The 25,929-nt window shown below is 47.7% G+C and overlaps 2 protein-coding genes across 4 annotated transcripts in view; one reads left to right on the plus strand and one right to left on the minus strand.

Moving 5' to 3' along the window:
- Positions 1-25,929, minus strand: part of GALNT18 (polypeptide N-acetylgalactosaminyltransferase 18) — a 353,141-nt gene that overhangs the window by 239,519 nt on the left and 87,693 nt on the right. The gene's annotated exons all lie outside the window — the stretch shown is intronic.
- The window catches only part of LOC116757646 (dihydrofolate reductase-like), a 29,198-nt gene continuing 14,530 nt past the window's right edge, over positions 11,262-25,929 (plus strand). The window contains 2 exon segments of the mRNA XM_032639611.1: positions 11,262-11,326; positions 12,041-12,187. Of these exon segments, the coding sequence (XP_032495502.1) occupies positions 11,262-11,326; positions 12,041-12,187 (212 nt within the window).

Genomic DNA, 25,929 nt, shown 5'->3' on the forward strand with positions numbered 1-25,929 from the left:
AACATGTACGGCCTCTGAGAGGTCTGGGTCCCTGAGCCCTTCTGGGGAAGGACAGCTCAGGAGCAGAGACAAGAGGCCTCTGACGTGCTCGCTGGCTTCTGTGTAAAGGAAACAGGTAGAGAGAGCCAGGAAGGGAGAGAGGAAGGAGAGTCATTTACAGAAATGGCCTGAGCAGAGAAACCAAATGTGGACTGCTGTCAGCAGCATGAATGATCCGCTGCATAATTCCCCCACTGTGGTTCTGTTTATGTGTCTGTTTTTCAGGTTCATCATTTGTTGGTTTGATGGAGGCCTCCTCCTCTGATCGCTTCTGTTAGCACGTGAACACGATGCTTGGTACGAAGTGCAAACCTCCTCATTTGGCAGACGCCGAGTTTGCTAAACTACCCTTCCAGCTGCAGATAAGTTGTGACGTTTGTAATAAGTTGCCAGTCATGAGGGGCACAGCGTATCCTCAGAGAAATTCGCGGCTGAATTTCTCACCAGCTTCAGTTCTTAACTCTCTCTGAAAGAGAAAGGAAGTATTCTTTCTAGCCCAAGGAGGAAAACATTTGAGACGGAAGCTTAGTTGCTCACCCTTGGGGCTTTGGTCTAACCCATGAGCCCTCACTAGCCCAGACTCGTCCTCACTGAAATGTCTGCAATACACAGGCCAGGCAAGCACGTTATGGGAGTAGAGGGCTGAGCCCACACAACGAAAGTCTTACGTCGGCTTTCGCAATCGTCACCTCTAAGGACGTAGCAGATTCTAGCACTGTGGAGGGACCAGACACGGAAGGTATTGGAGGTAATATGCTGTAGGAGGAAGAGCGAGGCTTTGGGGTAAGAGAAGCCTCATTCTGAATGCCAGCTTTTCCCCACTTATGAGCTGAGCGGCCTTGGATAAATCAGTTCACCTCTCTGAGCCTCAGTTTCTTTCAGGTTAAGTGGAGATACTAGGAAGCCTAGGAAGGACATGCGTGAAGGACCCGTGACACACTGTAGTTTCCTGATAAATAACAGCTATTCTCATCATCATTACTGAAGTGAATCCAATCGGGTGCCCACCTCCGTCCGCTGTGATTTCTGGTCAAACCTCTACTTGAAGACTTGCAGTGATGCTGCTGGCTGCGGGCATCATCTATCCCACCATTTCACAAAGACGTGATGTTGGCCTGCTCAGACCAGGCAGGCCCTGTGCTGGGCACCTTGGGTTCAACAACGAATAAAATTAAGCTCCTGGCCCCCTCCCAACCCAAAGCTGAGATCATCTGTGGGTGATTTTCACTGTTAGAAAGGATTCTCTAATTTTTGTGTGGGGGGATTTTTTTTTTATTGACGTACTATTGATTTACAAGATCGTGTTAGTTTTACGTGCACAGCAAAATGATTCAGGATTCCCTAATTTTGAGTCGAAACTATTACAATGCAACAGTATTCCCTGTTGGTGAGGAGGATTATGAGGAAACTTCACTACCTTCTATGATGGTTCCAGCTTTATTTCCAGGCACTGTCTTTTTTCTTCTTTTTTGTTGATGCGTAATGTACATACAGAAAAGTGCATCTAACACGAGAGTACAGTCTGGTGAACTTTCACAAGCTGAGCGCCTCCATACAACCACCACTCAGGGCAGGACCACCAGCAGCCCCCCAGACACCCCATGAAACCACAATGCTGAATTCTAGTCGTACACATTCATTTTGCCTGTTTTATTATTTCCACATTGTCTTTAAAAAAAAGTATTTGTACTGGGTTTTTATCTTTCCTGGACTATTTTCACCTAGGTTAGGCATATGAAGACAAATGAAAAGGTTTCCTCTTACATCATGAAGTTCCACCTTTACAGTTTTCCTTTCGGGTGAGCCCCTGAGGGCTGGGGCGTGTGCACCTGTCCATAATAGGTGCTCAGTAAGTTGAGTAAATGAATGATAACATCAGATCACTCAACAGTCAACACACCTGAGCAAAAGGAGGGTCATGGACAACAGGTACAAGGCAGGGAGTATGGTGATGGGGTCTTAAAAGGAACTGTAGAGCAGAGGTCTCTTTTCTGCTCAGGTGGACTGGATAGCCCTGGGCCCAATCCTGATTCACGAATGTTCTGTTGAGTACCAGGCATTTTTTGTGCTGCCTTTAAACATATTCACATTTCCTTATTAAAAAAAAAAAAAACTGACCACAAATGAATCAGGTCATCAAACATTCAATGAATGCCTAAACGATGCTAGGTAAGAGGGACAATTTACTGAGTACCAATTATGTACTAGGCATTCTGCTTACCTCTGATGATTCAGAGATGAATCAGGCACCCCTGCTGTCCATAAGTAGCATCCCGGCTAAAGGAAGATAAAGACATGTAAACAAACAACTGCAATATTAATGCAGTAAGTGGCATAATCCATATATGCATCAAGTGTCACGGCATATATAAAAAGGAGAAAAGTTTACAGGCAATGTTACATTGAAAAGACGCCATTTGAAGAGGATTTGAAGAATGAGTGGCGTTCACTAGATCAAGACAGGGAAAGGGCACTACTGGTTAAGCAAACAACAGGAGTAACAGTAGCGTAACAGTAGGGCTATTTGGCAGTAAGCGCCCCTATGGGCACACTGGTTGTTTATAGCCTGTGAATGCTGGGGTTAGTGGCTGGTTGTGAGATATCATGAGTATCAACCCTAAGTACAAATAGGAAGACGAGAAAGGACAGGCCATGATGAGGGAATGGTGGTGAGTTAGTAGCTCCCTGGACATCTAACCTCTGCTATGGATGGCATGGAGGTGTGATGCATGCCAACACTGACCACTCCTAAGCCCACATCAGACATTAGTAATCAGTAACAGCACTCCTACTTGATTCACCGAGAAACAAACTCATAATCCTGTTCCACGAAGAGCCCTAGGCAACACTACAAATAACAGGAGTTGGCATCATCCTGGGTTGCACATTATGGCTTCCATTGCCTCAGCGTCTCCTCCCTCATAAATGCCATAGAGTCTGGCTTCAGTCCCTGACATTCCACTGAAACCGTTCTATCAAAAATTTCCATTAACTTCCTTCTCACCAAATTCAGAAGTCCTTCCTCTGACTTGGTACCATGCTCGCTCCCTACTGGAAACCCTTGCTTTCCTCCTCTATGAGTCCAGTGTACTGCTCTCTCTCTCCTTCATCCAATGTCTTCAGATTCTCTCTACACTTCCTTCCCACTGTTTCAGATCCGGCCTTTCTCCACGGTAAGCACCCTAGTCCAGGCCTTACTGATGGAACCTCAGAGTCGGAGAAGTTGGCCATCCATCCTCACACACCCTGAAAGGGAGTCACCCTCCCACTACAGCTTCCTTATTAGTGCAGGTTGGCAGTGTTTAAAGCCTGGCTCATCTTTAGGGGACAAAACTATGGATTATTGAGGCCTCCTCCAACCACCCTGCAGCAACTTGTAATGCCCATAACCATCTGGCTGATTTTGTCCTTGGGAGCCTCTGTGATGAAAGACCCAGCTGAGCGAGAGGGTAGAAGCTACCAGCTGAAATAAAGTTTAAGGCTTATCTACGGGTTTCAAATGATCTATGTCTCCAAAGCTCCAGCACACAGCACTTCTAGCAAGCGAATATAAAAAATGTACAAGCAAAACACACACACGTACCATAAAATCTCACATGGATTTGCTACAGACTCCTGAATCTAAGCCATTCATCCATTTTGCAAAAGAAAAGCCACCACAAAATATCTAATATGGGTTCAATACACATGTGGGTTTTTTCCTGCACTGGGATGATTTCAGATCCAGAATGGTCAGGCATAATGTCTAAATCCCGTCCAGATGACTGACTATTTCCCCAAATAGCTACAAGGAGACCCTGGAAAAGCAGTGATGGTTATCAGCCAACCATTGACTCAGGCGTTGGGAGTAGGAGATGATTCCAGAGTGCTCACGTTGAAGGGGATTCCTGTCCCAGCCTCAGGCTTCCTAGAGAAGGGCTGACGATGCGTCAGCTGGTACTATTGATTCGTGTTTTTTTTCTGGTAGAAAGTGGGGCATTTGTCTTAGATGAATTGAAAATGAGCTAGGGGAAAGAACTGTGTTGTTAGAAAAGTGAAGGCATGTGAAGAAATTCTCAAGACCGTGCTGCTTCCAGATACCAAGTGGACAAAACTTCTAGTCAATGGGCAAGAAAATGCTCAGAAGACCCGTGGCTGGCCAGGCTGATACACTGGCAGATACGCGCTGGTGTCCTTGGAGACTTACAGGTACAGAAAAGCATGGAGAACTGGTCACGTAAAATGGGTTGCTGCTCCTCTCTCAGGCAGTCAGCCAATCGCACGCTCCTTCCTAGACCACACTTTTGCTTCTGTATCTTCCACACTAGGTGCCCCAGACAAGGAAAAGTACAGGGCAAAACCCTCCAGGGGATGCTTCCCATGGAAGGAGCATCTCTCTGTGAGAGAGCCTCTCCCTCGCAGAGGCTGTTCCCCACACACTGGGAACCCGAAAACATAAACAAACAGAGGCAAAAGTGAGCAGCCCTGGGACTCAGGGCTGGCTGTCTTGGCTTTGTTAGTCATGACCATCATATGGACATTAGGGTCTGACAGATAATGAGTAGATGAATGAATTTTTCCATTATTGAGAATTTCTACTATTTTTAAGTCGCATATTCATTCAAAACAAAAGAAGAAATTATTGAAATAAACATTTATTAAAGACTTACTTTATATCAGGAACATTCAAGTTTCATAAAAACCCATGAAAGACACATTTCCCCCATCTTATAAATGAGAAAGCTGAGTCTCAGAATAAAACCCTGAACTGAGTCTGTCTCCCAACCACCAGCCCCAATGCACTTTCCTTCTTATGTTTTCTCCTCTTTCTTTTCCTCTTCTTCCTCCACCTCCTTCTCTTCCTCTGCTTCAACTACTTTCTCCCCACCCCTACTTTTTAGTGTCTTATATTGATACAAGCTTTATATGCACAAAGATTAAAGGATCAACTACTTCTACAAATCTTATAAAAAGTGTCCTGTTCCACCTCCACCCCTGGCTCCCAACATTTCCCACTCTCCCAAGGCAACTGCTTTCAATTCTTCTGGCTTTTTCTCTTAGTGTATACTCCCTATCTTTATATAACATGCTTATGTTACTTCTAATTTTTTTTCAGGTTTAAGCATTATCTATTGACTTTCCCTAGTAGAAGATAAAGGTTTAACCCTCACAGACATACTGTGCCTCCCTTCCCCACCCATCTCCAGCTGTGCATGTCTGAAAATGACTTTATCCCATACCCACACTTAATAGTTCATGCGGGTATAGAATTCCAAGTTGAAAAGCATTCCCCCTCAGAACGTTAAAGGCATTGTTCTATTTTCTTTTAGTTTCCAACATTGTTTTTGAGTAATCTGACGCCATTATGATTCTTATTCCTTTATCTTTTCTGTACAGGAGTTCACAAGAGCTTTACCTTGTCCACAGTGTTCTGAAAATTCACCTTTATATGCCTTGATATGAGTCTATTTTCTTTCATTCATTATGAGAAGCAGTCAGTGGGCCCTTTCAATCCTGACATGTGCCTCAGTTATGAAAAATTTTCTTGAGTAATTTCTTTGATGCTTTCTCCTTTCTTGTTCATCCTTTCTACCTGGAACACCTATTTTTTGGCCCTTGGACCTCCAGGACTGATGTCCTACCTGACTTTTCCTCCGCTTTTCATCTCTTTGCCTTTTATCTTATTTCCATGTTCTGAAAGTAACTCCAATTTTAGCTTCCAACATATCTACTGAGTGTTGCATTTTTGTTAGCATGTTGGTAATTCCCAAGAGCTCTGGTTGTGATCTTACTTTTGTAAAAGCATCTTCTTCCTGAACACAATTTCTACTCATCTCTCTGAAGATTCTTATCAAGTTTTAAAACTTCATTTCCCTGGATTGTCTGTTTCCTTTAGGTTGCTTTTTCTCATTTATTTGTTTCATGTCTCTTGCATATTGTTTCTTGCCATTCTTTTTTGGTGTCTGGTGATCCTCAACCATCTCCTCTTATTTAATCAAAAAGATTAATTGGAAACTCTGGGGAGGGGAAACTTTGTGACTATGAGCCTTACAGTGGAGTAATCTGGGTGGGCCATGTTTAGGGGAAACACACATAGTTAATATCTTAGGGCTCTTTTTGAAAGGCTGATCAGGTTTCCTAGAGAAAACTCTTCTTATCACATGATTAGAGTGTAAAAATCTGGCTGTCCCCCGTTCTAGGAACAACTGGAAGATGATGGCTGGGGAGGTCTCCATATCCAGTGTTATACAGGCTTTCACTTAATCTTGCTGTTTTCAGTGTAGCACTCCACTCTGTGCTGGATGTCCCTCAGCCCCAAACCCTGTTTTACTCTCCTGAAAGTAAACCTTCAGTCTTCTGTTAAAGTTGGTGCTGGGGGGGGGAGCATTTATTTACCTGACTCCATGGAGTCAAAGAGGAGACTGGAGGGTCTAACTACTCAAATGGACTTTCAACCAATCCTCCTGCTTTCAGTCCTGATCATATCCACACTTTCAGCAGTAGCCGCTAGTAATGCAGGTGTGGAGGAAGTGGAGATTATAAGGATACTTCTGGAGTATCATCTGTTGGGAAGGGGGTAGGAGTGAGATCATGATGGGACTGATGGATGAAAGAATAACAAAGGTGTGTTTGAGGGACCTCAGATTCAAAGGGGGCGTTCAGTGTTTGTAGCCTAGTGAGAACTTTGGAGGGCAAGAATATTTGTGAACCAAGAGAACAGATTTGGAGCTTGAGATATTAAACATGAATCAGAACCAAATGATGAGGAAGTTCCAGTGAGAGGAACCAAAGAAGAACTTCTCCAGGTACTACCACCCCCTGATCCCCAGGAGACTCATCTCCTTTCCTTAGGTCTCAGGTCACATATGGACAGGATCCCCTGAGGATGGTTAAGAATGGCTAGAGCCTTTTTTTTTTTTTAATAAATTTATTTATTTATGGCTGCATTTGGGGCTTTGTTGCTGAGCGTGGGCTTTTCTCCACTTGTGGTGAGCAGGGGCTACTCTTTGTTGCGGTGCGTGGGCTTCTCATTGCGGTGGCTTCTCTTGTTGCGGAGCACGGGCTCTAGGTCCGTGGGCTTCGGTAGTTGTGGCATGCGGGCTCAGTAGTTGTGGCTCGCAGGCTCTAGAGTGCAGGCTCGAACCCGTGCCCCCTGTATTGGCAGGTGGATTCTCAACCACTGTGCCACCTGGGAAGCCTGGCCAGAGCTTTTAAAAAGGGAAAACAGCACTGAATACACAAAGCACAAATGCAGCTGGTGCTCAGGGCACAGAGTTCTGATCTTCCCTCAAGCAAGTTCCGAGCCTCCAGGCTCTCTTTCCTAAGTGCTTACAGCTTTCACGCCCTGACCCTCATCTCCATTTATTACCTGCATAATCAAGGAGATAACCACTTAAAGGGCTTTTTTTTAAATTATATATCATGCTTTTATTTATTTATTTGTTTGTTTGTTTGCGGTACGCGGGCCTCTCACTGTTGTGGCCTCTCCCGTTGCGGAGCACAGGCTCCAGACGCGCAGGCTCAGCGGCCATGACTCACGGGCCCAGCCGCTCCGCGGCATGTGGGATCTTCCCGGACCGGGGCACGAACCCGTGTCCCCTACATCGGCAGGCGGACTCTCAACCACTGCGCCACCAGGGAAGCCCTATATATCATGCTCTTAATAGAAACTTAAAAAAATCTGGAACAATATAAACTGTACAGATCTGATCAATACAGTCGGGTTTTAAATCTTGGTTCTACATTTGCCTCGGACTGTGTGAGAGTGGCAAGTTAACTTAGCCTCTCTTAGCCTCAGTTTCTACACTTTTACTGTAAAGAATCATATTCATCTCACAGGATTTTTCTGAGGGTTACACATATAGTTGTAAAGTACCTCATACAGTTATCTGGCATGCAGGGCACAGTCCATAGCAGTAACTCGGAGTAGTAGTAATAGTAAGTAATGATGCTGCTGTTGCTGGCACACAAAAGAACCGAAAACATCAAAAGCACCTTCCTGAGTCTACTAGCTTCTCTGTGTGGGACTTTACCTCTGTCTGTAGGTAAGACACTGTGGGTAAAAGAAATGCATGTCCTACACAGCAGCCATTCTCATCCCCTGGTGTTACCTATGGATGCAATGTAAACTAACTGCAGTTTCTCTAAAAGTATTCTTTGATTTAAATAAGCATCTTAATTGAATTTTAATTCACAGAATTGATAAGGTAATTTACTGATACATTTTCTAGATTCTGATGCCGCAGACAGAAAATTTTAAAGCTGTGGATCAGTAACACCAACTGGCAAAGTGTAGCATGGCAACCGAGCTCCATTAGACACTGTGAGAGGGGACAGCTGCAAGAAATAATCTCCCAAAGGGTGTAAGTAAATGGGGAGTGGTAGATTAGAGACCCCAAGCATGGCAGAACACATTATCTTAGCAAGAGTAAAGTGAATAAAACACTAAAGGGAGCAAAGCATGTAATCAAGAAAATTTCTACAGAGCCTTGAAACACTCACACAAACACTCTGGGTTGCCACAGAATAGCACTTCATGCAAACTTTTCTCTTAGCAAACACTTTCACCTCAATTATTCTCCATTTTTGCAATGGAGATCAATAAAAAAACAGTACATATATGCATAACTGAATCACTTAGCTGTATACCTGAAACTAACACAACACTGTAAATTTACTATACTTCAATTAAAAAAAATAGGATCAACCACAAAAATTCACTTTGCAGTCAGCTTATAGCACACATCTCTTATTAAGCAAGGGACAATACGTACATTTGGTCTGGAGTAGCTTTACAACATGTAAAATTAACTACATGCCAGTTTGAGATCACAGCTCTAAGAACATATGTTGTCCTACATTGCTACACAAGGAGTTGCTGTTGCTTTAAGATTTTCATTTGAAAAACTTCATAGCTATAGAAAAGTTGAAGGAGTAGCACAATGAGTATCAGTATAGCCATCACCTAGATTTATCAGTTGTTAACATCTTACCACATTATTCATGCTCTCTCTCTCTCTCTCTCTCTCTGTTACTCCACCTCTAAATACAGCATCAATTATCCTAAGTACCAGGCATTCTTGAACATTAATATAATACCACTGTCATACATTCCATACTAACACTGATGGAATAAACTATTATCTAATATACATTCTGTATTCAAATTTTCCCTATTATCCCAATAATGTCCTTTATAGCTCTTGTTCGTTTTCCCAGGTCATGATCCAATCAGAGATCAAGCATTACATTTGGTTGTCATATCTTTTTGGTCTCCTTTTAGTCTAATACAGACCCTCTGAACACATACACACATCCTTTTCTTTTTTCTTTCAAAACATTTATAGTTTTAGAGTCTATGCTACTTGATTTGGAGGCTATATCTTACAATGTGAATGTGTCTGATTAATTTCTCTTTATTACATTCAGGTCAATTTTTGGCAAGAATACTAGGTAACTGATGTTCTGTCCTTCCCATTGCACTGCATCAAAAGCCACATTTGTCCCATTATTGGTAATGCTAAGTGTGATCACTTGATGGAGGTGGTGTCTGCCATATCTCTCCACTCTGTAAAATTACTTTGTCCCTTTGTAATTAATAAGTAATGTGTGGGGTGTTACTCTGAGGCCATGCAGATATCTGCTTCCCCAAATTGTTGTTGTTTTTTAATCACTGCAGTCATTGTGATCTCTCCCTAACAGATTTGAGCAGTAATGGGAGAACAAAGGCATGGTCTTCAATCACTCACTCTCTCTGTAAATCCCATTTGGCACTGGTTAATGATAATGAAGACTTTGGTACTTTTTTCCTATAGATGCACTTACAGGATAAAACTCCGTTTTAAAGATGCATTACACCAAAGCACAGTGAAAGCAATTACCAATACTGGCATCACTTCACCACTGTAGATACTCTTAAATGCAATGCAAGGGTGGTTTTGAACATCCTGAAGGTGAAAATTGGTCTATAACCGCAGAGGCTCAGAAACCTTCAGTGGCTCCCACGAACTACCCAGTACAACCCAAACTCCTTTATCCTGGCATTCAAGACGCTACAGGATCTGGTCACACCATTCATCCTCTCTCCCGTGACTCCCTTTCACATCCCCATCAAATTGAACTTTCCTCTTCTTCTTATATACCCTCTCATGCTCTTCCTTTGCTCATTTGGATTCCTTTGCCTTGAATGTTCTGATCTCCATCGGAGAATTTACAAACCTTACTTAGCTTTGAAGGCCAAGGTCAAATTTTTGTTCTTCCACAAGCATTTGTTACGAAAGTAACCTCCTCCTTATCTGAGTTCTCTCAGTCTGAGAAATGAGGGCCCTTGGTACATGCTATTATTCTCTGTGTGTCTTATCTCCCTGAGGCTGAGAGCAGGGCTGTGGTTTCTGAACGTTACCCTGAGAATACCCTTCATTACCCTTCAGAACATCAGTGATGTTCAAGTACCAAAGTAGTTTTGAGAAAATTTGATATCTAAAAAAAAATTTAAGTAGTTATCATGAGAAAAATTAGAACTGGCTGGTATTCCTCATAAATATTTATAATTTAATATATTTTTATTTTGAATTACATACGGGAGAGAAGGGAAGGGAGCATTAACATTCTTAGGACCCCACATATCTTAATCTAGCCCTGACTGAAAACTCCAAGAACAAAATTCATGTTATTTCTTCCTGAACCCCAGGCCCAACACAATGTGCTATGCATGGGAACTGCTCAATAAGTACCTACTGAATGACTGAGAGAAAACTGGGAGTCACAATTGTTTTGCTCCTTTGAAGATGGGATGACTTTCCCTTGTTCTACTAGGCCCCTCGTCCTAGGCACAGCTCACCCAAAGAGGCTCTCTGTGGCTAACCATGTCAGAGCAAAGAATGGCCATGGCCCTTCAGCCTCAGGCTTGCATATGTGAATTCAAGACCTTCACTGGCCTGTGGTCAGCACATGGGCAGCTCCATCCTCTGTGAAAAATGGAACGTCCTGTTCATGATGACAACGGGAGGGCGAGCTCACTTCTCTGGCTATGCTTGGGCCACCCTCACACCACTCAGAAGATATATTCATATAAGACACAGCCCAGGTGGTCATGTCCTCTGGGAAGCTTCCTGGAGGCAGGGCCCATTAGCACATCCCTCCATTCTTTATTACAGCATTTGAGCCCTCCACACCCCTTGCTGTGGCCTGTGAGTACCAATAAAGTGCCTACTCTCTGCCAGCCATGGCACTGGAAATTCAACATGAGGGCAGACCCAACTCCTGCCCGAAAGGACTGTTACCACCACGTCACAGAGAAAACACTGAAGTACCTGGAGCACGCAAGAATAAACACGGCAATGTGGAATGAGGAACTTTGGAAATTCCCACACTGGAAAAATTACTTTTAAGGGAAGCCAGCGTTTTGCCCAGCACCAAAGTGCACAAAGCACTTTAACATCTCCTGTCTCAGTATGCTCTCCCAGAAGCCTTCTGGGCTGGGCTGCTAAGGAGCATTAAATATGAAACAGGGTAACGATGAAAGCTCCCTGCTCTGTGTCTCCTCTTCAGCGAGGTCTCTCCAGGTTCCTATCTCTATTTGGGTTGCTCTGTGGGTATATCTAATCATCAGGCCTTACACCAGGCCCTCAGGACACAGAAGGACCCTTTGAGCACTAACTATATGCAAGGAATCTGTCCATTTAGTGACACATTTTCTGAGCTCAGTGTAAGAAATACAGAGATGAAAGTGCCTGCTCGTGGGGACTTCCCCAGCTATTGTCCACTTTTCACACCATCTAGTAGCACCTGCTGGCCCATCTGTCTCTTCTTCCAGGCTGTGATCTTTTCCAGAAAAGAGGCGTCTCTGTGACCCCATGGCAAATCTCAGAGTTGAGCATACTGCAACATCATTTCAAAGACAGGCTTCTGTGATGGTGGATGGTCCTGGGGCCCCAACTTGCTCATGTGTCCACGGAGCTTCACCCTTAGGGGAAGAGTATCCGTCAGGTTGCAGGTGACTGCCCCCGGTGACCGTCTGCAGCCTCTACACAACCCTCCATCGCTCCATCGGTGTGGACAGTGCCCGGGCAGCCCAGGGCAGCGCCTGCGGACACAGCCAGCACCCTTTCCTCTCGGGAGGGTGTGCAGCTGGCATCAACTTCCACACGACCCCTGCCAAAGACATGGGGTCTGCCAGGTGTTGCAGAGGAAGGACAGGCTGCATCTTCTCTCCTGGGGATTCTGTAAACAGGCTGCCCTTACCTTGGACTGAATGAGGTTTCCCGCGGGCAGTGCGGTGCTGAAGTGTCCAAGGACCACATTCAGGGACCAAATCCCGATATCCCAGCCAAGGAATCGGCTGAAGATGGAGGGGCCAGCTGTCCAGCTTCACACAGGAGGGCTCCTCAAAGCTCCTTACTACCCCTGCAACCAGGCCCTGGTCTCAGACCTTACAAACTGGTCTGCACAAACTCCATCCTGAGGTTGCTCTGTCCGCCACAGCTACTAATGAAACACAGCTCAGCCAGTCCCCTGTGGCAGACAGAGAAGAACCCCACACATGTGATCCCCAGAGCAGCCTCACCCCATCCTAAGGAGACCCTGCTGGGCCTCCAGTTATGCTGATGCAATGGTTCTTCTGTTCTTCTGGGTCACACACCCCTTGGAAAATCTGAGAAAAGAGTTGGATGATCTCCCCACAAAATGCATACACACACACACACACACACACACACACACACACACCCCTCTACATATATATATACATATATGTATGCATATATATACATATACATACCTACCCAGAATTATTTCTATAATTTTTGCATGTTTACATATTCTAAAGCCCATTCATGAAGTCCCGGTTAAGAATTCTTGTTTTTTTTGTTTGTTTGTCTGTTTGTTTGTTTGTTTGTTTTGCAGTACGCGGGCCTCTCACTGTTGTGGCCTCTCCCGTTGCGGAGCACAGGCTCCGGACGCGCAGGCTCAGCGGCCATGGCTCACAGGCCCAGCCGCTCCGCGGCATGTGGGATCTTCCCGGACCGGGGCACGAACCTGTGTCCCCTGCATCAGCAGGCAGACTCTCAACCACTGCGCCACCAGGGAAGCCCAGAATTCTTGTTTTTAAATCTTCCCAGTAACCTAGCAACCCTGGGTTCTTAGCAAGCCTCCTCCTTAAAGTCACCAAAGTAGAAGCCAGTTTTTCCATCTGAAACTTCCTGTCCCTGTGGGGTCAGGGCTGAGCTCCGTCTCCTGGGCAGGAGTGAAGAGTTAATACAACCCTAGGGCCAAGTGGCACGTGACCTCACACACAGCGTGGAGGACAGCCGGCCTCGTGGCCGGGCACGCTTGACCCCTGTCACAGCTGTCAGACTCCGCCTGACCCAGATCTGCCAGCAGGACAGACTGCCATCTTTGTGGGAGTAGCTCATGGAGCTTTGTCACTCGCATTCTCTCTGGTTTGCACTTAGAGATGGAGGGAAGCATCCGAGTGCCATGGAAATCCCCCATTCCGACTAGGACCAGGAATTTGAGATGAGAGGTGTGGAGCGGCGAGTCTCTGCCAGGGGACGTGTGTGGAAACACACACAGACACACGCGGGTTCTTTCTGAGCCCAGAGTCCTGACAGCAAATTAGCCATTTCCTCAGGATGGCTCGGCCCAGCTCAGACCTTATGCAACATAATTTAAGTGACAGAGTCTTCATCCCAGTTGGCAGTTGTGCAGGGACTGTGTGTCTAGAAGGTGCTGTGGAAAGTTTGGCAGCCCCTGAGGTCTGGGCTCATTATGTGCCTTAACCCAGTGGTATTATCCACGCCTGGCTACTCGCTTAGCCTATCTATCTAAGCAACCAGGGCTTCCCTGGTGGCGCAGTGGTTGGGAATCCACCTGCCAAGGCAGGGGACGTGAGTTCGTGCCCCGGTCCGGGAAGATCCCACATGCCGCGGAGCGGCTGGGCCCGTGAGCCATGGCCGCTGAGCCTGCGCATCCAGAGCCTGTGCTCCGCAACGGGAGAGGCACAACAGTGAGAGGCCCGCGTACCGCAAAAAAAAAAAAAAAAAAAAAAAGCAACCAGGACACAGGTGCGCTGGCTAGAAAAAGGACGCCTCTCGACAAAGTCCCAGAATGAAGGTAACTCCTCTCATCAATCAGATGGCCCCTGTGTGTGATGGGGGGTGGAGCCCTGTGCAGTGTGTGTATGTGTGTGCATGTGTGTTTACACATCCCAGGAAAGGCAATGGATATTCATGTACATTTCCCAGAACGATAGACAGCCCTCCCCTCTGGACTATCGAAATACACTGGAGACGAAAAGGGCTGCTTGATGGGAGAGAAGAGCACGTACTTTAGAACCATAGACACTTGGACCGGGTTCAGGTCCAGACTCCCTTGCTTACTCCCTGTGTGACCTTATGGAAGGCATTTCATGTCTCTAAGCCTCAGTTTTCTCTGCTGTAAGAGAGGAATCAGAACCTCCTTCTGAGGTTTGGGAGCAATAAATGTGAGGACTGAAGGCAAGGAGTCAGCACCGTGCCTGGCCCATCGCAGAATGTCGATACCCATCTGTTGCTTTTCTGTCCCTTGCTCTAGTCTATGCAACTCCTGATGGAATCACCTGAGTAAAAAGTCAGACTCCAGCTTTTTAAACTCCCCATTGGCCACAGAGTCTACCTCTTTTGTGCTCCCACATCCTACGACAGGCCGGTGGTTGGCACCTCTCAGAGAGGACTTGGATGATCAAACTGATGACACTGAGTTTCCCCAAATGTAAAGCCACCTCCCCTTCTGCGTTACCAGCATGCTCCGTCTTCTCTGCCAGGCCTCAAGCGCCTGCTTCTTAAACAATCTAATCCATTTTGTTCAAGACAAGAGACGAGAGCGCTTTAAGGAATGGGAAGTTATTTTTCCTGGGACATTCGCATAGGTCACAGTAAAACAGTTTATGTCTCCAATGGCCTTTCTTCTGGGACTGCTCATAGGGAACATAATTTATTTTTTGTAGAGCTTCAAAGGTTGTTGTTCTTTTGTTGTAAATGGGACTGAAAATGTGTTTCTAGGTAGTTACAGGATCCCGTTTGACGATTCTGATGGGACTTCTAGAAAGAAAGCATCAAGCTTGAATGGGTCCCAAATGGAAAATGGGGCAAACAGCAAGTAGGAAGCTCAGACCCTGAGCGCTGGACCTGCCGTGGGCTAAGGGGGGACCACTGAGAGTGAAAGGGATCCTCTCCCTGTGAGAGACCCCTTGTGATCACAGGGGACGGGGTCAGAACATGAGAGACCCCTTGTGATCACAGGGGACGGGGTCAGAACAGGAAGGGGACTTTCCTAGAACGCCCTCACTAAAAGAGAACCCTGGACTCAAACCCACGCGGTGATTCCCACATTATGGACGGGAAAACTGAGTCTCAGAGATGTGAAGTCACTTGTCCAAGGTTATACAGGAAGTAAATGTTGGAGCCTGGGTTCCAGTGCTCACACCTGCGGTTGCCTGCGCCCCGCTGACGTGTCAGGGAAATCACCTCTGACTTGTAGGCCCAGGCTCCTCTCATGGAATGACCAAGACTCAGTCTTTTACTCAGCAACATCCTGAAACCGTGCCAGGAAGGAGCTTCCCTGGACACTGCTTTTGCAGTGACGGTGGATGGCAGGCCTCCCTAGTGGCCCAAGAGTCACCAATCCTGGCACTTCTGAGTGTGGATAAGGAGAAGAGCAATCACACAGAGAATCTATTTTCTAAGTGTGAAATTTCCCATTTCCCGTTGCTTGTCACTGATCTGACTGGCCACGAGTCACTTCTCCAATGTCTAGGGAGGACGGGATATACCTGAGGTCACACATCTATAAGTGGCAGAGGCAAGTGTGGAACCTCCGTCTCTGACCCCAAGACTCCTGCTCTTTCCATAGGTGACCTACTTCTCAGACGCAGTGAATAAACCTACACAGCCCTGCCGTCACACAGCTGATATTCTAGAGGGCAGAGAGACACCAAACATATAAACAGAAGACGTCTCAAATGCTACTGAGAACAATGAAGCAGAGTAAGGGAGACAGACCAGCGGCTATTTGATGAAGGTGATCAGGGAGGGCCTCTTCAACAAGGCACAGCCTGAGCAAAGACCTGAGGCAAGTGAGGGAGGAGTGGGGGAGCCACCTGGCTATGGGGCAGAAAGGGCATTCCAGCCAGAGGAACAGCAGGTGCAGAGACCCCAGGGGAGCGGGGGAGAGGGCTTAGTGTGGTGCAGGAACAGTGAAAGGCCCAGTGGCTGCAGCTCAGGAGAGCGGCGGCAGAGCTGGATCCCGAAGGTGGGAGAGGAGACAGTCCGCAAGGTGCCCTGACAGAGTGGAGGGCCAGGGTTCTTCTCCAAGCCCAGGGCTCTGACCAGGTGTATTGGTGCTGGGACAGAGACACAGAGGGGCTGTGGTCTCTGGGAGGAACGGTGACAGTGGGCAGGTGCTTCAGAACTCAGGAACTGGGGCCACAGTCGCCAGGAGGATGAGGATAGGGTGAGGCCCCTAAGATCTGGGCAGACCAGGGAAGGAATCCAGGTAGAAGGACTGGGACCTGGGTCCGAGCAGGGATGGCGATAAGATGGACCGTCACCACAGCCTCCTTCTAGCCTCCACTCTGTTCCCGGGTGGCCACAGAGCTGCTACATGGACCCAGCTGCAAGGAAAGAAAGTGTAGGGATGGGGAGCCAGGCCATCCTGTACAAAATAAGACACCGAAAAGCAAAAGTCTGGCACCCTGAAAAGTCAAGCGAAATTTCCTCCAAGTAGCCCCATCCTTGTACCGTTAAAGAAAAGGAGGCTTGGACTTAAATTCTCAGCTCTGCATAAGTGGCCTCAGAAAAGTCACCTGACCCCTCCGAGTCTCCATTTCCTAGCGGTAATAAGCCCCCCGCTGCCTCTGTGGGGGGAGTCATGGGGGCTACATGTAATTGAGTGCCCAGCACACACCGGCACACAGTAGGCCCTCAGTAAACAGTGGCTGTCCCTGCTACCACTGCAGCATGTGGATGGGCTAAAGCTAAGAGAGACACTAAGGCCTTGACTGATGTTAGCTGACCCAGCTACAACGTGTCCGGACAAGGTCAGCTCTGTGAAACAGACTGTGTGGTGATCACTATGGCTTAGGGACAGCCCAAGAGAGAGCAGAGATGAGGCTCCACCCACCCAAACCTTCTGGGATTCTCAGCCCTGTTCAGCATTACCATCATTTCATTGCTGTGCTGAGAATACTCTTTCCCACTCTGGAAGAAATAAAGAGGGGAAAGAGAAGGTCTACACAAATATATACACCCATATGTGCACACATATGGATTTATTGTAAGCAATTAAAGTAAATATTTGTGGTGTTTTAGTTATCCTCAGATAACTAAAGGCCAAGGGGACCCTCACATACAGCCCTGGCATCCCTGGTCTGGCCACTCCTAAACAACATTTACAAACAAGCAATCACTCCCTTCTCTACCCCCTTGAGAGACACTAGCTACCTGGATGAGGCTGGCAGCAACAGAGCTCCGGCCACAATCCTCAGTCCCAGTGGCCTGCCCCGCTGAGCCACCCAGGGTCCCCTCTTCTCGTCCCCTGTGATTCCTGCTCCCAGCTTCAAAGCCTGCTCAGAAGAAGGCTTGACAAACTATACTAACCAAGGTGAGAACACTGATAATCTTGCAAAATGAGCCTCCTAGGAAAAGGATCTGTACTTTCCCAATCTTACCAGCTTCAGGTAAAGGGGTGACACAGTAATGGGGGGACAGTAGGCATCCTGGGAGAAGCAGGCTTCCCCATGGCCAGTGTCTACTCTGGCCTGGTTTAACAGCTCTGCTCTGCGCTCCAGCAATCCCCAAGGGACGGAGCCCTGAAGATGCCAGTAGCAGGATGCCATCCTCAGATACAATGCCGGGCTCCAGAGAACTTCTCAGGAGCCACGGGATGCCAAGTTCTTTGAGCTTGGTTGCCCAAGACCCTGCCTCTCCCCAAGCTGGGACCCTTCTCACCAACCAGCCAAAAGCCCTCTCTGTGCCATTAGCCCAACACAGACGCCAACTGCATTTCACGGCTGAAAAAGCCAGTGATGGGATAAGTAGTGTTTGTTATCTAACTAAATTGTAGAAGAAATGATGTGTGAATGAGAAAATTCTAACACAACCGTGGATCACTTCTGACAGCTTCGATTATGGCTTTGTTTAGTTAAGCACTTGTGCCTTCTAACGAACTGTCTTATGGAATTTTAACTGGATCTGGGATTTCCAGGGCTTTTCCACTGCTCTAACTCCCAGTGGAGATGATATGTCTTTGGGCATCTTGATTACAAAGGTTGGTTTTCCACCTAAAAATCCTGAGGCCAAAGGCCAGAATAAACCAGATTCAGACACATCTAAGCCGAAACAGGCAGAGGAGCTTTTGGTCTTTCCACGAAGTTGAGGACACGGAGAACAACTTCTTGAAATTACAGGGATACAGAGTAAGACTGATTCAGGGGCACTGTGATCTGTGGCTTTTCATTAGTAAAGGAGTCCAGTTGAGAAATGAGTCAGAACCAGTAGATCAATTGTCCAGGAGCTGAGAGCTAGTCATCTAGGATAGGGAGGGAGCCCTGGACCCACCAGTTCCTCTAAACACAGACCAGGAAAAACTGGTAGAAGCCCCAGCTCATTTCCCTCAGAACATCCCGGCGCCTGCTCTCCCGGCTTTGGCTGCACCAGCACTGCAAGGCTGCTTCTGTCCCATTCCCTCCCCAAGGACACTGCTGTGACCGCTGAAAGATCCTACCAGCTTCCTTGATGAAACCAAATCCAGATCTTCTACCACCGGCAATGGAGGGGATGCGCCACGCAGGGAATAACGAAGCTCCCTGGAGCCCACAGGGCACTGCCATATGCAGTTGGACAGACAGTGCCCTGCACGCAGGCCCTGCAATTCAGCCCACACCTGCTTGCCAGCCAGAGGCGTATGCATCGGTCAGGGCCCCACAGGAAACTAGCCAAGAGAGTTTAATAAGGAACCATTTACAAAGGTGGGCAGGGTTGAGGAAAGTCAACAAGGGCTAGGGCAGCCTGGGCTAGCAAGAAGGGGGCTACTACAGACTCAGGCTGCAGAGGGTTAGGGGAGGAAGTCCTTACAGAAAGGAGCAAGAGCTGTGGCTGCAGGGAGAGGGGAAGAACACAGCCACTGCTCTCCCAGCAGCAGGAGGCTTGCCGAGGAAATGGCCCAGTCCTGGCCTAGCTCTCCGGCTGGTGCCACCCGCTGGCCACACCCCCCTGGGAGCCAGGGGCATGGAAGCCTGTTTGACGCAATCCACAGACGTCAGCCTCCTGCGACCCAGGGCATCATCAAGAGAAGTGAGGAGTGGGTGTGGAAGGGCAAAGGGGACTCTCTCAGGCCAGGAACCCATCCTCTGATTCCCACGAAAGGCCACGTGGGCTGAGCCTGATTCCCATCTTCTTTTCACTCCCCACGACTGCGTTTCATCTTCCCCTTGGGGGATCTCTCACGGATGGTCCCTCCACCAGCAGCACATTCCATGCACTTTCCCATTTCTCTGAGTCTCAGCCCCATCCCTGTGTGCGGGATAAACCGTAGGAAGAATGGGTGGTAACCCATCCATCAAACTGCAGCCAGGAAAATCTGGAGGCGGGCCTCCTTGGGATCACTGGCAACCTGGGAACCGACTGCTCTCTCCTGGGAGCATGCCGAGTTTGCGGGTAAGGATGGACCCTGCCCACTGTGCAAGGGCCAGCAACAGTCCCCAGTGCCCGCCAGGGATGGGCTTTTATAGTCTAGAAGAGAAACTGGGACAGGGCTGCCAGCCAAGCCCCCGACAGGGGCCACCAAACGAGGCCTCCAAGGCCAAGAGGGTAGCAAGGACTGCGAGAAACCACCGACCAGTCCTTCCTCCCCAAGAAGTGGGCCCCCTGGAGAGAGCCCCAAGTCAGTGCTCTTAAGTGATATTTTAACAAACACTCCTAAATCACTCACTACGTGCCCAGCAGGCACTGTCTGTTTTAAAAGCTTTATAAAGCTTTATAAAGATATTCCCATTTATTCCTCACAAGAGACCGTGAGGGAGGGATGATTATCTTCTCCATTTTACAGATGAGAAAAGTGAGGCACAGAGGGGTTCATTAACCTGCCTCAGATCACACAGGGAGCCAATGGTAGAGCAAGATTCAGACTCAGGCAACCTGGCACCTAGGTGTGTTCTCTTAGCTTCTGAGCTAGTGGGAGCACACCCACTCCCAGCCCTGCCAGCCACAGACGTGAACGGCCACCCGGACAAATGGCCTGCTTCCCACTCTTCCCAGACTGGACATTTAAGGCATCTCTGAAAAGACCTCTGCTACTCACCAAGCAAAAGTGAACCATCTCAGAAATGACCCAGGGATCTCTGGCTTCAAAGGAGAAGTCATGGCTGAGTTCCTGAGAGGCAGCCTCTGAGATGGAGATGACCATGTGCGAGGTTCGAGAGGTAGAGCTCTTAGGATCCACACTTCCGCAAGGGAGGGGAGAAGCCGACTGCGCAGAGCAAGAAGCCAAGCTGTAATGTGGTCTCAGCAGAAGCCAGAGCTGACCCCGAGGGGAGTGTTAGAGATGGGGCGATCTCACAGAGCTGTCATGAGTTGGGGTGAAGGTGCCCTATATCAGCATTCATTTCATGCAGAACCACACAAGGAGGCACCATGACCTGGGGCAAGGCAGCCCTCTCAGCCAAAGCATCCCCTAGACAGTGGGGCTTTCTGCCAGCAGTGCTCCCAGCAGATGGGGAAACAAGAGCTTTTTTCCTGGAGGGGATGTGGGAAGCACATCTCTGCGCCTATCGTAGGTTGTAAATAAGGAACCACTGCCCGCCCTCCGGCACCCAGGAAGCCTCTCCATATGTCCTTGTGTCCTGGTTACTTGGCTGCATCAACCAGGATGCAACTCCGGAGGCTTCAGGAAGCCCAGATTCCCTTACCCTAAACACAAAGCCTACCACTTCCTGGCTCTCTTCTGTGCCCCATAATGGGTCCCACATGGGCTGACACCCCACTCCCAAGCTAGAAGTTTTCTAAGGGTCTTGAGAGATCACAATTTTCTGGATACTCACAGGGATAACAACTAGCCAATGTCAGATATTACCAGAAACATGAAAACAGAAGGCAAGTCTGTCCGGAGCTCTGATGACCTGCAGGTCCAGCTCTGCCCTCTGGCCACTGAATAGACTTGCTCCTCGTTCCCTGGCTCTTTGGCCCGTGCCCTGGGCTCCCCCGATCCCTTCAGGCTGACTTGTTCTCCAGTTCTTATGGACTCTGCAGGCCTCACCAGAAAGGCAGAAGGGATGCTCCGAGAGGCCAAGGGGAGTTCTGCTTGCATCTCAGAAGAAATGCCAGACAGGACAGCCACTTTTGTGAGCTCCTACTTTACCCCTGAACTGTCTAGGCCTCATTCATAATCAGAAAATGTCAGAGAAAATCCCCATGCAGAGAACTCAAAGAATTATTCAAAGCCACCTTCATCTAACATAATTTACACCATAACTATAGTGGCTTCCGATAGCACCTTAAATGAAGGGAACTGATTACTGGCTCAGACAGGCCCTCTGGGAGGACCAACCAGCACCCCCTCAGCTGGGGAAGCCCAGACACTTCTCCATAGGGTCCCAGGGCAGCCTGAGCCACCCAGGCAGCTGCAACTGTTCCTGCGGTACTGATGGCCTGATGGCGACTTCTCCACCATAACCCCTGTTATAGGAGGCCCAAGATCAGCTGACTCAAGAGTCCACCATCAAGATCACTTTCTTGAGGTCCTAGGAAAGGCAAGAACCAGAGAACAGGGGCATAGGTGGTTGAAAAGTGGGGAAAACCCTAGAGCCACCATCAGCCACCCCCAGGAGAGATGGCTGCCCACCCTCCTGACCTGAGAAGGGAGGTTCCAGGACTCTTTTGTTACAAGAGTCCTCCTTCTGAGATGCATCCCTCCTCATTCCAAAGAATAGTCAGCAGATCAGACACACATCATCCCTGCCCTGCAAACTCTATGCCCACTTCTGCACCCTCAAGAGAGGGCTGCCCATCTCTGAAGCCTTACAGTTGACCTACGTCCCTACCACTCTTTCAACACAACTTCCAGTGGCCAGTCAGGGCATCTGGATGAAGACAGAGATGGAGCCAGGCTGGAGGGTCCTCCCATCAGAGGGGAGTAGGGGATGAGAGTCTTTGCTGATTTTCTGCAGTTGTTTTTGACCCACGGCCCCAGCTCATGGCACAGACAAGAGGCATATCCACAGAAACACACAGTCCACTGCCAGGCTCAAAAAGCAAACAGAAGACCTCCCGATTGGTCCATGCCACACGCTAAGCTCCTCAGGACGGCTGCAGGAAAGCTCAGAGCTGCTAGGATCCTGATACAAGCCAGCAGGGCTGCATTCTTTTCAGGATGCTGAAAAACAAAAACAAAATAGACAGCCCACTGCACCCATGGAACTCAGGTCTCTAACAGTCTCAGAGTGACGGCTCCTCTACTGAAAAGGACGCTTGGCCATTGGCACACAGCTAGCAGTGTACCATCTGCACCTCGCGTCTGGGAATCCTAGAGCACGCATTTGCCACGCAGACAGCATGGGTTAGACTCACTTCCTTCCAAATCTAGGTTCTGCAGCCTCCCCACACTCACACTGAAATATCGACAGAGCTGTCAAATCCTAAACTTCTTTCCTCATCCTCTGATTAGGCGGATGAGATTAGAGTAAGAGACAATGCTCAATGCCTCCACCGAGAGTTCAGACAGAAGTCCTCCTTTATAAACTGCTTGCCGAGAGAATAGCAATTTATGTGCACTTTCTTACACAAGCCCTGTCGTTATGTACACGAGGCAAATTCCATCTGAGTGAAGGTCCACGAGCACTGCTTCTGGAGCCAGGAGTCCTGCCTTCTGTACTCAGTTTTACCACCAACATATTCTATGAACCTGAGAAAGTCATTTCACTTTCTTGTGAATAACAGTCATCAGAATAGGTACTCGACTCCCTCCATATATATTATCGCGTTTAATATAACAACCCTGTAAGGCAGGTTTTATTATCACCCCCATTTCACAGATAAGGAAACCGAGGCTTATGGAAGTTAAGTAGCCCCAAGTACAGAAGAAGCTGGAGGTCTTCAAAGCCAAAACATCTGGTTTCAAAGCTGACGGTGTTAACTACCTTAAACACTGCCTGCCTGGGAAAGTTAGTGGGTGAACCAGGATGCAAGGCTGTAAGCAATAGTAACAGCACTGGCTGATTCAAGCAGGAAAGGAATTAATAAAAGGACATTGGGCGACTCATGGAATTGCCAGGAGAGCTAGAGGACCAGGTTCTCGGTAATGCCAGCAAGTACATCACCCCAAGTCTTGCTTCAGTAGAGGACCACCCGCCAGCACTGCCCACACTGCTGACACTGGGTGCTGCTACCCACACTGCAGCCTCCAAAGCCCTGAGAACTTGAAGCTCCTGGCACTCCAGCCATTGCTAGCCAGCCACAAGCTCTTGACTCTAAGCCTGGGAAGGCACATCTTATTGATGTAAGCCAAGCCATGGGCCTGGGCCTAGATCAAGGGAGGCCAGGAAATCACTTCTCTTGTAGGAGGCTGCCCTGATCGGTCTCTGTTCCCACCAAGACTCAAAAGTAGGGAATTCCTCAAACATACGAAGTGAGTTCAGAAGCTGGGTAGTCCAAAATGACAAACGTCCAACCTATGAGGAAATTGGACGATGAATTCTGTAAGGTTCTTTTCAGTAGCTTGGGTCCATTTAATTTGACAATCACATTGCAGTGGAGTGTGTTATAATTCCCATCTGTTAGCCCATCGTCTGTATAAAAATATTAAACATTGTTATTAATTGCCTTCGCCTTGCAGTGCATCTTCCATCCTATGGGAGAATACTTCTCCACTGACACTGGGCTTGAGCAGTAACTGGCTTTGACCAACGAGATATGATATAAACTCTGCCCTAGCAGAATCTCTGGGAGCCATCGCATGGAAGGCTCTTGCTTTTTTTTCCTCTTCCAGGAAAATGGCATGTCCCAAATGGAGGTTGTTCCTCCAGCCTATGCCTCAGAATGGGAAGAAGTTAGCAGAGCCCTATAGCCACCACAGTTGACCCACACAGCCTCCAACATTAATAAGAGCAAGAAATAAAATGTTACTTGTTATAAGTCATTGATTGGGGTGGGGGGTTGTTTGTTATAACAAAACGGTCTGATACATGTATACTGAGAATCATCTACACCACTGCCTACTAAACAAAGGGAATACACAAATAAATAGGGCCCAGTCCCTGCCTTCATGGCACTTCTCTGTGACATGCTCAAGTCATAGCTGGCACAGAGAGTGGAAATGTTTCAAAGGAGGCATAAACACAATCCCTAGGGAGCACTAGGAAAGGAGACAGAGATTCTGCCTGGGGCTTCCAAGATGGCTTCCTAAGGGATGTGAAACTTGAACTGGATCTTGAAGGTTAAGGCCAATGTTAGCAGAGGAGAGAGGAGGGAATTCCATGCAAGTAGGAAAATTCAGAGATATAAGAAAAAATATATATGTATGCGAGAATAAATTCTGGTGTTGCCGGAGTATAGGCAGTTCAGGAGGAAGAGTGGTGGGAAAAACAGCAAAACAGAGAAGCAGATTTCAAATGCCCTAGAATGCCGTGCCAACAGGTCTCAACCTCATACTCAAGACAACGGGAATGATCAAAAGTTTGCAGCAAATCTGTATTTTAGAAATATCACCCTAGAATTGGCAGAGTGGAGGATGAGTGAGAAGCAGAGAACACAGTGAATAAGAAGACTGTTAGATCAAAACCAGTTCCCAGGGCTTCCCTGGTGGCGCAGTGGTTGAGAGTCCGCCTGCCGATGCAGGGGACACGGGTTTGTGCCCCGGTCCGGGAAGATCCCACATGCCGCGGAGCGGCTGGGCCCGTGAGCCATGGCCACTGAGCCTGCGCGTCTGGAGCCTGTGCTCCACAACAGGAGAAGCCACAACAGTGAGAGGCCCACATACCGCAAAAAAAAAAAAACAGTTCCTGAACTGGAACTGTGCTGATGAGAACAAAAAAGTTCACAAAGCATTTCAGAGTTCATCAGTAAGACTTGGTTAGATGAGAGATGAGGCAGGAAAGATCGAGAGATAGCACAGAATGTGATGGCATGGATTTAATCACTGAATGGAAGGTGGAGTTATTCATGGATATGGGAGAAGCAGAAAGGGGAGCAGGCATGGGAAAAGCTGATTTGGCGTTGAACACAGCACATGTGAGCTGTCTCTGGGACAAACGCATGGAGGTATCCAGTTGGTAGCTGGAAAAGATGGAAGAAATTCCCACCTGCTTGGAGTCGCGGAAGGGTTTGGAAAAAGCTCCAGAGATAGTGTTGACATTTGCATTAAGGCCACTAGGTGTTCACTAAACCAACAGATTGTTGGAAGAGGGGAAGAGAACAGCATTCCAGGGCTAAGACTAAGGATGGAACCCCTAGACTAAGGATGGAAGAAGAATCATCTGCTTTTGCTTCCACTATGGCTTTTCTCTGCATAAAGAAAAAGAAAACCTAGCACAGAACCTGTATTTCACTCTCTGAGGCATTTTCAGATCGAATGTCCCTTACTGGTCTGCTGCTGGGCTGGCGGGGGCAGGGGTTTCTTGCTATGCCTGCAGATAATTTGTCTGCCTTGCAAATCTCTAGTCTGATGCAGTCAAGTCATTCCAGGACCAAAAAGGGACAATAATGATTATTCTTATGTGGTGCTGCAATTAACAGATTTTTCCTAAGTAAATGTCCACATGAGTTTCATTCAATGGAACTGTAAACAGAAGCCCACAAGCACTGCCACCACTACAGCAGTTTACCAATGAGAGGTACCAGGCCAAGAGCAATGAAATATTTAAACTCCTTCAAGATTATATATATA

Source organism: Phocoena sinus, chromosome 8, assembly GCF_008692025.1.
Source record: "Phocoena sinus isolate mPhoSin1 chromosome 8, mPhoSin1.pri, whole genome shotgun sequence".
Taxonomy (NCBI): Eukaryota; Metazoa; Chordata; class Mammalia; order Artiodactyla; family Phocoenidae; genus Phocoena; species Phocoena sinus.